Raw genomic sequence first — 15,000 nt, forward strand, 5'->3', positions numbered from 1 at the left:
ATTATTTGTTTCAATCATTGGACTGCGTCCATGCGGCAGTACCACCTTGAAGAACGAGTTGATCCCAGTACTATTTTTATAGCCTGGTACTTTCACTCTCAGTTTCTTTAGCCGAATTGTTACGGTACGGGGTTGTATACAAGAGGTGATGATGGTGGTGGTGGTGGTGGGGCAAACACAAACACAAGCACACAACCCCCTCCCCACACACACACACACACATGCACACACAGATAGAGAGATAGATAGATAGATAGATAGATAATTGATAGATGCAACGGTCCTCTTTCAGATCTCGTCCATCAGATCCTCTCACAAGGCTTTGGTCAGCCCGAGGCTAAGGTGCCACACTATGGAACTGAATCCGGAACAATGTGATCGGGGAACGAACTTTTTTATATCAAACACACGTCTGTGCCTACACACACACAAACACACACACACATACACACACGCACATATATGTATAGTGTACTGATCCGTGATAGAAAATTCAGCAAAAAATGTACTCTCAACATATATACACACACGCACACACACACACACAGACGGGTGAGATGGAAAAATTGTCACCATTTTATATTTTCGATTTCGCGCATGCGCATTGTTTGTTTTTGATTTTGTCGACTACACAGTATAGTAGGGTCAGTTGAGCACCGTCTGTGAGAAAAATAGCGTCAGGACGCAATTCATTCCACCAGCATTTTGGAAACGACATACTCTACTGTTTGACATTCGCACCGGAAGCTCCAATACGAACATTTCAGAGTGTTTGGATGTCAATCTGAGGACAGTGCAGAGGATTCGGAAAGAGTTGGATGAGTCTAATGGTGATTATGAAGGTACGGCAGCTTGGAAAACTCACTCTGATCGTTCTGATAAGAAAAGAACTCCTGAATTTGTTGGTGAGATCCAGGCCATGATTGAGAACAATCCCTCCAAATCAGTCAGGTCCATTGCCAGGGACATGGGAGTGTCTGGGTTTCTTATCAGGCAGGTAGTGCATGAAGACATTCGGTATCCCTCATACAAGATGAGAAAGGGCCAGTTTTTATCCCAAGCCATTAAGGATAAGAGGAAAGACTGCGCTACGAAGCTTTTGAATAAACTCAAGATTCCCCTCCAACGAGAAAATTTTCTGCCAGGATCAGATGGTGAACACACAGAACAACTGTTGGCTTGCTGTGTCCCCGAAACATGTACGGAGAGTAATAAAAATCAAACATCCAGTCAACATCATGGTGTTTAGAGTGGTCACTAGTGATGGTGACGTTATGCCTCCATTCATCTTCCCACACGGCCTCAGACTCAACACGGAGGCCTACATCAAGTGCCTAGAAGAGGTAGTGGTGCATTGGCTCAAGAGAGTGCCTGCCAGAACACCCTATGTCTAGCAACAGGACTCTGCACCACGCCACACAAGGAGGAGAGCCCAGTCATAGCTGTCAGACAATTTCTGCGACTACATCACCCCTAATATCTGGTAAACTAATTCCCCAGATTGCATCCCCATTTCATTATTATGTGTGGGGAACAGTTGAGCGTGAGACCAAGAAAACTCCTTGTAACACCAAAGATGGACTGAAGGCAAGGCTTATGGCAACATTCACTCACTAAAACAAGGAGACCATCCAGAAGAGTTACAGGAGATTCCGAAGTCGCCTGGAGGCCGTGGTTGAAACCAATGGCGATTTTATTGGACACATTTACTCTTTAGTATTTCAAGATATTTTTATGTAATTTTGATAACTATATTTTAAAACGAGATGTCAGTTTTATTTTCATTTTTGCGTAATTAAGACGAGAATTTATTCACCGTACCCTGTATATCGTATTTATTTATATATACATACATATATCTATGTATATATATATATATATATATATATATATATATATATATATATATATATATATATATATACACACATACATATATATGTATATATACATATACACACACATAGACATTTGCATACACGCACCCGCATTCACGCATACACGCACACATACGCCCACATACATCTGAAACCTAATTGTCAGGTGGTGGTACAAAATAGACGTTGGATTGATTGCTTTTATTTCTTGATTTTCGTTTTTGGTTTTATTGTTGTTGTTTTTAAATTTACATGTAATTTTAATTGTTTTGGACAAATTCTCTTAAAAGGAGTGGTGGGCAACATTAACGTTGCATAGAAAGCCATTTTCTAATCATGTAAATTATCCGCATTGTGCTTTATCAGGTTTCAGAGGTATTACAGCTGCCACAAGAAACCATACTTATGAAATAAGGACACAGTTTGGACATATATATATATATATATATAAAGAGAAAAAGGGAGATATCTGTGTGTGTGTGTGTGTGTGTGTGTGTGTGTGTGTATGTGCGAGTGTATGCGTGTATGTATGTGTGTGTATGTATGTGTGTATGTGTGTGTGTGTGGGCCTATCTTTAGGTCAAACATCTGGTGCACATGCGAATGTTTTTGCTGTGTGCTGCTTATACTTAAATAGGGTGTGGTGCAATGATGTGTTCTTAATATAGGTGATGTTTGTGCATTTTGTTGTTGAAAGACACAAGGTTAGCTAGGCCCAATTTTGAAGATATTTACCTATCTGTCTATCAATCAATATAGTTATCAATAAATATGTGTATGTCTATCTGTATATGCGTGTTTGTATATATATATGTATGTATATACATACATACAAACACACACACACACACACACACACACACACACACACACACACACACACATATACGAAAAATAGAAGTTGAAAATGCCCTGAGAATAGTTGAAAATATTTTTTATTAATATATTTAAAGCTTTAATCGCTTTCACATTTTACACTAATTTTCCCTTCCCAGTCCCACCATACACAGAACATAGTTTTACGCGGATGAAGATCTTGTTTTACGCGCAGTGTTGCTTGTTTACCGGGGCTAAGCCATTCCTTACGCTGCTTCATATTGATGTACAGGCACCATTTTTCGTCGCCAGTAACGATTCAGTAAAGAAATCGTTGCTTGTGTCCATGAGTTGAGCGGTGACGAGCAAGCAGACCAACGGAGATTGTGGCTCGTTGATCATTGTTGTTGTCACTTAAAGCATGTGGAACCTATGCTCCATACTTCTGAACCTTTCCCATCGAGTGAAGATGCTCTCTATAGCAGTGACGGAGCATTCCATTTTCTCTGCCAGTTCCCTTGTCGTTTAGCGAGGATTTTTGTGCAAAAGTTGGTTTAATCGCTCTTCATCGAACTCAACTGGACGGCCAGAACCAGGTGCATCTTTGAGGTCAAAATTTCTATTTTTGAACTAGGCATACCAATCACGAGTGGTTCTTTCAGTTATGGCACCCTCTCCATACACAGCACAAATGTCGCGAGCAGCTTTTGCGGCCTTAGAACCTTGATTAAGAGCAGACAGGACGTGTCAAAAATGCTCGTTTTTCTTAATTTGACATTCCATTTTAATGATCTAAAAATAAACAAAAATGAACTAAAATTAACTAGAAAAAAAAATAGATCCCAAAATGATTCAAAAATAGAATTCTCGAAAAAGAAGAAAAATAGATTCCAAAATTTAAAAACGCAATAAGTTCCAAAATTTAAAAAAAAAACCGCGCGGGAACTTAGTTGCCAACCCAATATATATATATATAACTACTACTCTTTTCCTTCTCCGAGCATCTTATTAATACATTACGTGTGCCACGTCCAAACATTCGTTCGTTTGTTTTCTTCTTTTTCTTTTCCCTGTGTTTTTTTAATTGAATATATATATATATATATATATATATATATATATATATAGATATATATGAATACATACGCATACTCACGTGTTACATCGTAAAACGAAAGGCGATAATAACTGTGGTCTGGGCTTTTAGATTAGACCACAGTTTCCTGAATTCTTATTCCTGGAGAAACTTTATCGAAGTTTCTTCAGGGATATGAGATCGGAAACGCTGAAAAATCGTATACATCTTCATGTGTATATATATATATATATATATATATATATATATATATATATATATATATATATATATATATATATATATACACATACATACATATATATGTGTTGTGTGCGTGTATGTATGTATTATGTATGTATGTATTATGTATGTAGAACTGAAACAAAGTTATTCACTAATGTCTTCCATAAATACTTTTACTTCTAGTTTCATGCAAAACCCTAACGAATCCACATGGTGATTTCTTTGACTTTCATCTTATGCTATTTTTACGTCATTATTCCTTCAGTTGGAAGTCGAATATTCGGTAAGTTGTAAATTTCTATTGTATTTTCCTTTATATGGTGTCTAGTTGTTGCTTTTGTCATTATTTATCTCTAGATCAGCTTTCATTCATCAAATGTATGATCAAAAGAGCGCCAGCCTCAAGCATACCAGCATATTTTGAAACAGAGTATGTATGACTACAATATCGATTGTGTGCTTCCTTTCTCAAAGCAAAGGTGTATGATATAAGTTAGACTCGGCAGCTATTTGTGGCCTGTCGAGCGGCCACATAGAGGCTCCCGCAAGTTTTGTATTTTAACAGTGATTGAAAATACTCTTGGTAGACTTATATATATATAAGAAATATGTATACACACGCACGCACACTCACACACACATGCAAAGTAATGTATATCTATATCTATATCTATATCTATGTCTACATCTATCTATCTATATATATATATATATATATATATATATATATATATACATACACACTCATAGATATATATATCTATATATACATATATATATATATATATATATATATATATATATATATATATATATATATATATATATTTTCATATATATATACTAGCAGGACCATATATGTATATAAGTGTACACACACACACACACATATATATATGTGTGTGTGTGTATGTGTGGATTATGCATGTAAATATGTATATATGTATATATATAAAGTGTAGTATATTGCCACTTAAGTGTGGCTGACCCCTAGGGGTGGATGTTACTGTTGCCTTTAGCCCCAGGAGGACATCTCCTCCAGCTGGCTTATCGACAAACTACTGTGTCCTGTTTGCCACTTAAGTGGCAATATACTACACTTTATCGTGCAGTTACTGTTAATACTTCATTTAGAGAATTAACATTGCTTGTATATATATACATATATATATATATACGCATATATATTTGTATATACATATACCTAGCGTAAATCGTCTAAAAGGCATTCTATATCGGCTACCTCTGATGAGCGTAGGGTTATATAATCGGATTGTTACCTAACACTCCGTCATACTCCCCCTCTCTCTCTCTCTTTCTCTCTCTCTCTCTCTCTCTCTCTCTCTCTATATATATATATATATATATATATATATATACATACATGCATGCATGCATATATGTATGCACACATATTTACATGCATACATGGTGGTTGTCTACTCCTTAAACAGAGTTTGACCACCTCCTGCACCTACACCTTAGCCCTTTCATGGCGTCTGATGTGGCTTTTTAAACCAGACAGTGTTTTGAAAAAACACCCACACAGATTGCACCTCTGATTTGCACTACCAATACCTGCAAGTAAGTTCTGCTCATTGTGGATCCTAACATGTCTTTTAAGACCCCCATTGGATTTGCAAACCCTCTGGCACACACCACATTCAAACGTGTGCACAGACATATAATCAGAATAGCTGGATGAGGTTTGTTTTCCATGGGTTCGCAGGTGAGATTTGAGGCCAGCCAAGGACAGACATGGTCTGTCACAGACTGTGCACGCAAAAAGGTCCTTGTCATTCACCTTCTCAGTCTTTACATTTTTCCTTAAATATCTCTTGAGCCCTGCTTGCATCATCCTGGCCTCTTCAAATGCTTTCACTCCACTCCACACCCTTGTTCGCTATCCAACTCGATCTGAAGCGAGGACTTCTATATCTTTTGGAGCCATTCCAATTGACTTCATAGCAGTCCTTATGCCATCCTTAAACCCTTTTTTAGGTTTATGCCGATAACGTTTCCCCTCTGCAAGCTCACCATAAAACAGCTGTTTCGGCATGCGTTCATCTGCCATTCGAACAATATGGTCACACCATCTCAATTGGTTCCTCAAAATCATGGCTTTAATTGAGGGGATGCCTGCAGATGCAAGGATATCTGTGTTTGGAGTAAAAGAATTCCATTTAATTCTTAAAATATGACGAAGGCATTTTTGGTGGAATTTTTCTAACATTTTAAAATGCCTTTCATAACAGGTCCAAGTTTCTTCTATTCATAAGCGTTGGGTAGAACATTTCTCTGCACTTTTGAATAGACCATCATCCGTTAATATGAGGACGATAGAAAAAATTGAACAACTTCCAGTTATAGAAGAGATGGCATTTGAACCAACTCTAAATGACATTTATTTAGCTATGAATAAGCTGAATAACAACAAGTCTCCAGGATCTGATGGAATCTGTGCAGAAGTCTTGAAAAATGGGGGTGACAAAATGATGGAACTCTTAAATATTTTAATTTGTCACTGTTGGAGAAGTGAGAAAGTGCCTCAAGACTGGATTGATGCCATTCTTGTCTCCTTATATAAATCGGGGCCAAAGGATCTGTGTGGTAATTTTCGTGGGATTTCCCTTTTGTCTGTGGTTGGAAAGGTGCTCGCCCGCATTTTGTTAGAACGTTTAAATACCTTTATAGTTCCAAGTATGATGTCTGAGTCTCAGTGTGGTTTTCGTTCCTCCAGGGGCACAGCTGATTGTATCTTTACTGTCAGACAATTACAGGAAAAGTGCATTGAACAGAATCTTGCTCTGTACCATTGCTTTGTTGATTTGAGCAAAGCATTCGATACTGTTAATCGAAGTGCTCTGTGGCTAATTCTGGGGAAAATTGGTTGCCCAGAAAAGTTTATAAACATGGTCAAGGCTTTGCATCAGGACATGAGAGCTAGGGTTAATTTTGGTGGTAGGCTTTCTGAATCTTTTGCTGTGGAAAATGGAGTAAAGCAGGGAGACCTTGATGCACCCACCCTCTTTGCAATATACTTTGCCGTTGTGGTGTCACATTCCTTTCAAAACTCTGAGGAGGGTATCTACATAAAATATCGAACAACGGGGAATGTTTTTAATTTGACCCGACTGAAGTTTAAAACGAAGGTTTTTACTTCACTTATTAGGGAACTTTTGTATGCTGACGATTGCGATCTGGTTAGTCATTCTGAATCGGGTCTGCAATCCCTTGTATCTGCATTTGATGCAGCTTGTGATAATTTTGACCTGACCATCAATCTGAAAAAAAACGGTTGTAATGTATCAACCTGCGTATGGTGCTGTTTGTAACCCCCCTAAAATTTTTGTTAAGGGAAAGTTACTTGAGGTTGTCAATTCATTTGTCTACCTGGGAAGCTCTGTTCAAGATGATGGAAATCTTGATACGGAAATACACCTGCGAATTCAAAGGGCAGCAAAAGCATTTGGTGGCTTGGAGTCACGCGTCTGGCGCCAGCGACATATAAATAACAATACAAAGCTGGCTCTTTACAAATCATTTGTCTTAACATCCCTATTGTATTCCTGTGAAACTTGGACCTGTTATGAAAGGCATTTTAACATGCATACATACATACATACATACATAAATTTTTATGCAAAGAATATGCATGAGATAAAAAAAGAGCCTTGACCTACTTACAGCATTCCCAAAGGATGTTAGGTTGGAATTTAGTCAGGGTAAATGAAGGAGTCTTGGATTTAGGTTAGAAACCGGTTCTTTCGCTATTGGCAAAAAATCATGAAATAAACTGAATAATGACATACATACATGTAAACATACATACATGCTTTCATACATATTAACACGCACGCTTACATACATCAATGCAATCATTTCCTCACGCTTATACCTTATCGTAGACTCATTTCGTAATCTAACTTTAAACAATAACATGTGACTTTCATGCATTTCATAAAAAAAAAACAATAATAACCTATGATGAAATCCTAGAAAGGAAGTGAATACGTGTGTATGTGAATGTACATACGAAAAAGACTATATTGAATAGTATGTGAGTGTATGTGTTCGTGTGTGTGCGCGCGCTCGTGTTTCTGTTAGAGAATACATTTATGTAAATAGACAAGAGTGGAGAGGCGGAGAGCGTAGAAAGACAGACAGTGCGATGTTTCAACAAGTTTAACAGAAGATTAATACATGCTGTTGAAAGGTATCTATTTCCTCTAGAAATGTCCCCAACAACAAGAGAATTGTAGGACGTGTTGCTGGTTAGTCAACTGAACAAACCATTACAATTGTCAACTTAGAATTGCTTTGTGGCAGCACATACAGACCTTTAACATCATACAACCACTGTGAATTGTCTTTTCAATTTCTATTTGTTGGTATATCAATCTTCACATTATAGTAACCAGTGGATACCTGTGGAATAAACGTTCAGCTTTACATGTAATAGTTAAAGACAAAACGGTATTTTAAAGGATTGATTTAATAAAACATACGTTTCTTTTTTACATTTCTGTCTTTCAATTTCTTTCTCTTTCCCCTACCCTCTCTTTCTCCCCTCTCTCTCTCTCTCTCTCTCTCTCTCTCTCTCTCTCTCTCTCTCGTTCTCCCCCCCCCTCTCTCTCTCTCTCTCTCACACTTTCTCTGTATCTATTGAAGGCGCGTGGTTTAATGGTTAAGGTATTCGGCTCACGACCGTATGAATTCGATTCCTGATGGAGCGTTATCTCCTTGAGTAAGGCACTTTATTTTATGTTGCTCCACTCGATTCAGCTGCCAAAAATTCAAAGGATCAGCCTTGTCACATTCCGTGTCACTCTGAACCTTCCAGAGAACTACGTCAGGGCACGCGTGTCTGTAGAGTACTCAGCCACTTGCACGTTAATTTCACAACCAGGCTGTTCTGTTGATCGGATCAACTGGAACACTCGTCGTTGTAAGCGGCGGAGTGCCAGTCTTTGTGTGCATGTCACCATTCACTCACTCACTCCTCCCTCTCTCAATCCCCTCTCTCAATCCCCCCTCTCTCTCTCTCTCTCTCTCTCTCTCTCTCTCTCTCTCTCTCTCTCTCTCTCTCTCTCTCTCTCTCTGTATATATATATATTCCACTTTGTGTATACACCTTATGTATGCATTTCGTGCGTCTTCACGTTTTTAGTTCAAATTCCGCCAAGGTCAACTTTCGGAGTTGCTAAAAATAAGCACGGGGATCGTTGTAATCGACTTAGATCCTCCCCACGAAATTGCTGGCCTTGTGCCAAAGTTTGAAACCATTATTATTACTATTGTTTTTGTTTTTCACAGATTGTCCATCAGGATGGGAAACATATATAAATAATTGTTATAAATATGTTAGATATCCGAAAAAAAATTTTCGTGAAGCGAGCCTAGCTTGTAAGGTAATGTATATTTTCTCAAAGATATCTTATGAACAAGCCATAAAACTATGGATTCCAGTTTATGGATTCCGTATGTGTGTACGTCTGAATATGAATGAATGTGTTTGTGTGGACTTGTGTACGTGTGTGTGTGTGTGTGTGTGTGTTGGTGTCTTGGTACGAGTGTTTCATTGAAAATACCGAATATACCAAAAATTTTCATCAAAAATTTTCATCAAAAATTTCATAAAAAATTTTGATCAAAAATTTTGACCAAAAATTTTCATTATTATTATTATTATTATTATTGCTGTTGTTGTTGTTGTTAGTACTGATGCGTCTGTAATGCTTTTGTAGATATCACACCATTAATAAATTCGTGTAGATTCTCCTGAAATGGGATCGTAGTGTATATTTACAGCTATGTATAGAGACACAGTTCAGTCAAGCATATTAAACAATGCAGTAGATACAGTAGCTTCCATAAACTGGTATCCAACATCGGCAAGTAAATTCCATCTTGAAAGAGATCTAGGTGACAGTCGAAAGGGTAAGCCATTGGACATGGCTGAATAAGAATGACGCCACCTGGCTGGAGAAGTGATGATCCAGAAATGAACTTGAAGTCGAATTTTAGTCAGTCGAAACAGTAGGTGAGGTCTCACATCAACGAGGGGGCCAGTGCGCTGTAAAACTATCGAGACGAAGGCACTGAAATAATGCGCACTTTCTCCTGTTGACCCCTGAAACCTACTGACATTTAGTATGCCGAGTTTTCGATTGACTGCACTTGTACTAGTATGTTGTTTCCACGTCTCTATAATAACCTTTTTCCACGTCTCTATAATAAGCTTTTTCCACGTCTCTATAGCAAGTTGTTTCCACGTCTCTAAACCATTACTTCTAAATTAATCCAAAATCTGGCCTTTATACACAAACCTAAGTGCTCCTAAAAAACCGCAGGAAATAGTAGCCAAACTTCGAATGAATTCATACTTTTTTTTTTAATATGGAAGGGATATATTAGGCAATATTTTGTTACATATAAACAGACAAGATTATCGTCGTTGGAGTGTTTTTAATCATAGGTCTACTCCACCAGGCTTGAATCAAGGCAAGAACAAAAAAAAACATGTTAAGCTAGCTTATGTTTATGTTTATGTTTATGAAACCGAAGCCTACTTTTGAGGAGAAACCAAATGTACTGCTTACAACACAGTTTAAACCAAATATTTTCCTTAAAATTTGTGTGATTTTTTACAGCTTGATGGGGCAGCTTTAGTTAAGGTTGAAGACTTTGCTGAAAACGAATTTATAATAAGCAAGTTAAAACAATATTCTCGGAGGTACGATTTTCTATTTTCATATTTTATTTTTGATATTGTTGTTGTTGTGGCTGATGAAATTGCTGCCTCTATTGTTGTTGTTGTTGATAAGCTTCAAATGAGCTTTAATCAGACTGACCAATAATCGAAGGAACTCAAACTGCGATCATCTCATCTTTGTTTAAGGTATAATGTTTCTAGTAAACTTGGACTACATTATCCCAGACACAACTCACCGTTGAGGAAGATTTAACTGTTATTTCTAGTAAGTCCAACATGTTAAAATCTTATTACAGAGCATTTTCAGAGTGGTTAGCGAATATTGTTTGGTCTTTCTTCTTGCGTTCTAAGTTCAAATTCCGTCGTATCAACTTGGTTTGTCCTCATTTTGAGGTCGAGAAATAAACTACCAACTCAGGCAAGTGGAAAGACAAATTTGCGATATGTGATGAGATGTGTTACGGTACCTGTTCAAATCCCACGTTGTCCACAATAGCACAACTCGTTATGAGAGCTGTAATAGATGGGGGGACGATTGCAGCTGTCTTCTACAGCAGCTGAACGATTGTTGTGATGATATCATTATTTATAAAATGTAAACATAACCGATCTGTATGTATCCCTGTTCAAAATAATCCTTTCTACTATAGACAGTAGGCCTGAAAGTGTTGGAGGAGGTTAGTTGATTGCATCGACCCCAGTGCTCAACTGGTACTTATTTTATAGACTCCGAAAGTCGGCCTCGGTGACATTTGAACTCTGAAAATAAAGACGGACGACATACCACTAAGCATTTTGTCCGGCGTACAAATGATTCAGCCATCTCGCAGTCATATCAACAGAAAATATAATGATGATAATCTCTTACGTTGGCATAAAAGTTTATATTCACAGAGAAGTAATTAGTCGATTGAATTGAATCCCAAAGGTTTAACAGTTTATTGACCTTTAAAAATATAACCACAGAGTAAAATCTTGAATAACGAAGCTGAACTAAAAGCTACGTTGTAACTAAAATTCAAAGAAAATGAGTTACATCATTAATATTGATGCGACGACCGAAAATACAGTTGGCATTATATCTCTATCTCCCGGGCTGGGTTTTGAACCTGTACTCTGGTCAGTTGGGGAGAATGGTATTTCCTTTGTCTTGTCGGCAACCACAGCTGTTTTTAGCGTAGCTGCCCCTTTCCGGGCAGCGAAAGTTCAAAAACGGCAGGATAGGAATGTACCGACCGACCCATCTTGGCAGGGGGTAAAGTAGCACAATGAGCTATGGTATTTGTGATGAATAGGAGGACAGAAATTGGCGGCCAAGGAATTAGCAGAGAATTTGGCCAGTGGAGTTCTGGCAGCCAGCAGAGGCAGTTGGGTTGTAGCAGTCGTCCGAAGCAGTTGGGGGACAGCAGTTTGCCCGTGGAGATGAAACAGTTGTACAGAGATGAAGAAAGAAGAATTATAAGTCTGACAGAGAAAGTTATGGTCAGCAGAAACGCATAGAGTCCCAGAGAGAGAGAGAGGGACAGAGAGATGAAGCAGTTGTACAGAGGTGAAGATGAAGAATAAGTCTGACCGAGAAAGCTATGGTCAGCAGAAATGTATAGAGTCCCAGAGAGAGAGAGAGGGACAGAGAGATGAAGCAGTTGTACAGAGATGAAGATGAAGAATAAGTCTGACCGAGAAAGCTATGGTCAGCAGAAATGTATAGAGTCCCAGTGAGAGAGAGACGGAATTGTAGTGGCAGACTGCCTTGGTCAGTGGAAGTAGCAGACCTGAAGGAAACAAACTTCGTTGGGGTAAATGCTTTTATATTATTTTAGAGAAAAAGAACTCTGAGTTGTTAACTGTGTTGTTAAATGCTTCTAAAAGAAAGGAAAAGAAAAGAAATACAAAAGAAAGAAGCAGAAGAACTTTGTTGTCAAATGAAACTTGAGACACGAACTTTGCGATGTAAAAATGATTGAAAAGCTTGTAATTGTTTGGAAACCTTGTCAACGTTATTGAACTGTCATGCCATGTATTGGAATTGTTATTATGTAATGCTCTATTCTAATGTTTTAAATGTATTCTGTGATGTTATGTAAAGAAACAGAAAAGGTTACCCAACGCATGGTCTTCGTGTTGTTTCTTCCTCCCCGTCCTATTTGCCTGTGTTGTTCTTCGTTACGTGCTCCGGCCGGGGCTTTATTATCGGTCAGGATTGTACCGACAGACGAATTTGCTAGCTCACTGAGTGTTGAACGTTCGCGCGTGCGCGAGTCCCCTCTTCGGTGTTAAGGAGGTGCTTCGCGTGCGGGCGTTCGTAACAATATATACGAACACGTGATAGAAACAACAATGTAGAAGAAATCGGGAAATAGGCCCTTATTTGATTTTATGTCACTCTAACTAATAATCTCCTTTTTTTTGTCCTAGCTACTGTGACAATAATTAGTACATTGTTATTCTTTTAATTATATTATGAACTAGAGACAGTAGAGAACTAAACTGAATCCTTTACTCGATATATCAAATGAGTTCAAATTGTATCAGGGTTACCTCTTCTTTTATTTCATCCATGATCAATAACGGGGTGTTGACTCACTTCTCAAGTGTTGACTCACTTCTAAAGAAACTACATTTCCATGAAGAGTGTCAAAAAAAATCATCCCAAACGGAGTTTATTTTTCATCGCGGTATCATTAACACCATCTAGAAGTCAGTGTTGTAATGATAAAGTAAGTGAAATAACCGACCCTAGAATCGAACATGTGTCCCAGACACGGCTTTCCAGCAACTTACCACCACTAGGCTGTGTTAACAAACAAATAATATATTGAAATATTTTAAGTAATTGTTTCCTGTATACCAAAAATTGGCTTTGAACATTGTCACTAGATGAATTTCCGGACTATAACTTCTTCATATCCCTTAAGTCGCTAATATCCGTGACACGTAATTGGATGTTATACAGACTTATTTTCCAACCACTCTAAAATCAATATTCACCATAACATTAATTTATGTATGATGAACATATGATCTTCGTTCATGTACCCTCTCATTTATTCTGTATTTCGATAATATTCTATTCGTAAAATAAAATGTGAGTTTCGTTGACTCAGTAATTTCTAGGGTGAATAAAATAAAGTATTTTATGCCTAGTGTTATCGTACCTTGTGTCTATGCTAGAAAATATTGACTGATACAATCTTTCTTTAATTAGTCTTGAGTCTAATAAAAATATAAATCAATAAATAATTATATATATGCATGCATAAATGTTTGAACTTAGTTTGCAGTGGTACACAGATGCAACGGTCAACGATAATATAACAAATCTGTTTGTATGGCGGAGTTCTGGTAATCAAATAAAGAAAAATCACTTTTGGATCGATGAGACAGAAATGCGGCGAGAAGGTTCAAGTATCATCTATTCACAAAGGGGTAAGATTAATCTGTCTAAAGCAGTTAAGCACAAAATGTCATTCGCATAGTTTAACACTTACATACACACACACGTACATACATGTATGCACGCATACATACATACATACATACATACATACATACATAATACTGTTTATCGAAGGCATGCAAATCTAGACTTCAATTCACTATCGGACTTTTCCGTGTAAAAATTTGTTCAATAGGCACTCTACTAAAAGTATAGAGTAATATTTCAGTTTAATATATTTTAAAATATATTATGCATGTATACATATATATTTGTGGGTGTGAGCGTGTGGGGGTGGGGGTAAGTGTTTGTGTGTGTGTGTGTGTGTGTGTGTGTGTGTGTGTGTGTGTTGATTGTATCGAACAGGAGAAAAAAAGCTTATTGGATGTTATCATGTTATAATGTTATAGAGTTTAATTATCGTTATAGTGTTGAACACCGGAAAGTTGCTTCTACATTCACTTCAAGAAGCAGAAAAAATTCAGTTTCTTTGTCACAGTTCGTCTGAAAATTCAGATATTAGGAAATACTATGTCGTCCAGTAACATAGAGTATTCTTTTCTACTCTAGGCACAAGGCCTGAAATTTTCTGGGGTGGGGGCCGTCGATTAGATCGGCCCCAGTACCAGCTGGTACTTAATTTATCGACCCCGAAACGATGAAAAGCAAAGTCGACCTCGGCGGAATTTGAACTTAGAACGTGAAGAAAGACGAAATACTGCTAAGCATTTCGCCCGGCGTGCTAACGTGTCTGCCAGCTCACCGCCTTAGTAACATAGAATATTGTTGACTGAGCTATCTTATACGCTAAAGGATCAAGCAGCAATAGACTTTG

General features: G+C 37.7%; 1 protein-coding gene across 2 annotated transcripts in view; it reads left to right on the plus strand.

The window, feature by feature from the left end:
• LOC106868129 (contactin) overlaps nucleotides 1-15,000 on the plus strand; it is a 75,369-nt gene that overhangs the window by 3,853 nt on the left and 56,516 nt on the right. For both annotated transcript variants that reach the window (XM_014913259.3, XM_052967403.2), the window contains 4 exons: nucleotides 4,198-4,297; nucleotides 9,331-9,425; nucleotides 10,668-10,750; nucleotides 14,004-14,155. In XM_014913259.3, the coding sequence (XP_014768745.2) occupies nucleotides 4,225-4,297; nucleotides 9,331-9,425; nucleotides 10,668-10,750; nucleotides 14,004-14,155 (403 nt within the window). In that variant the 5' untranslated portion in view covers nucleotides 4,198-4,224. The remainder of the gene's footprint in view (nucleotides 1-4,197; nucleotides 4,298-9,330; nucleotides 9,426-10,667; nucleotides 10,751-14,003; nucleotides 14,156-15,000) is intronic.

The sequence above is a fragment of the Octopus bimaculoides genome, chromosome 4 (genome assembly GCF_046866305.1).
Source record: "Octopus bimaculoides isolate indiv1 chromosome 4, ASM4686630v1, whole genome shotgun sequence".
NCBI lineage: Eukaryota > Metazoa > Mollusca > Cephalopoda > Octopoda > Octopodidae > Octopus > Octopus bimaculoides.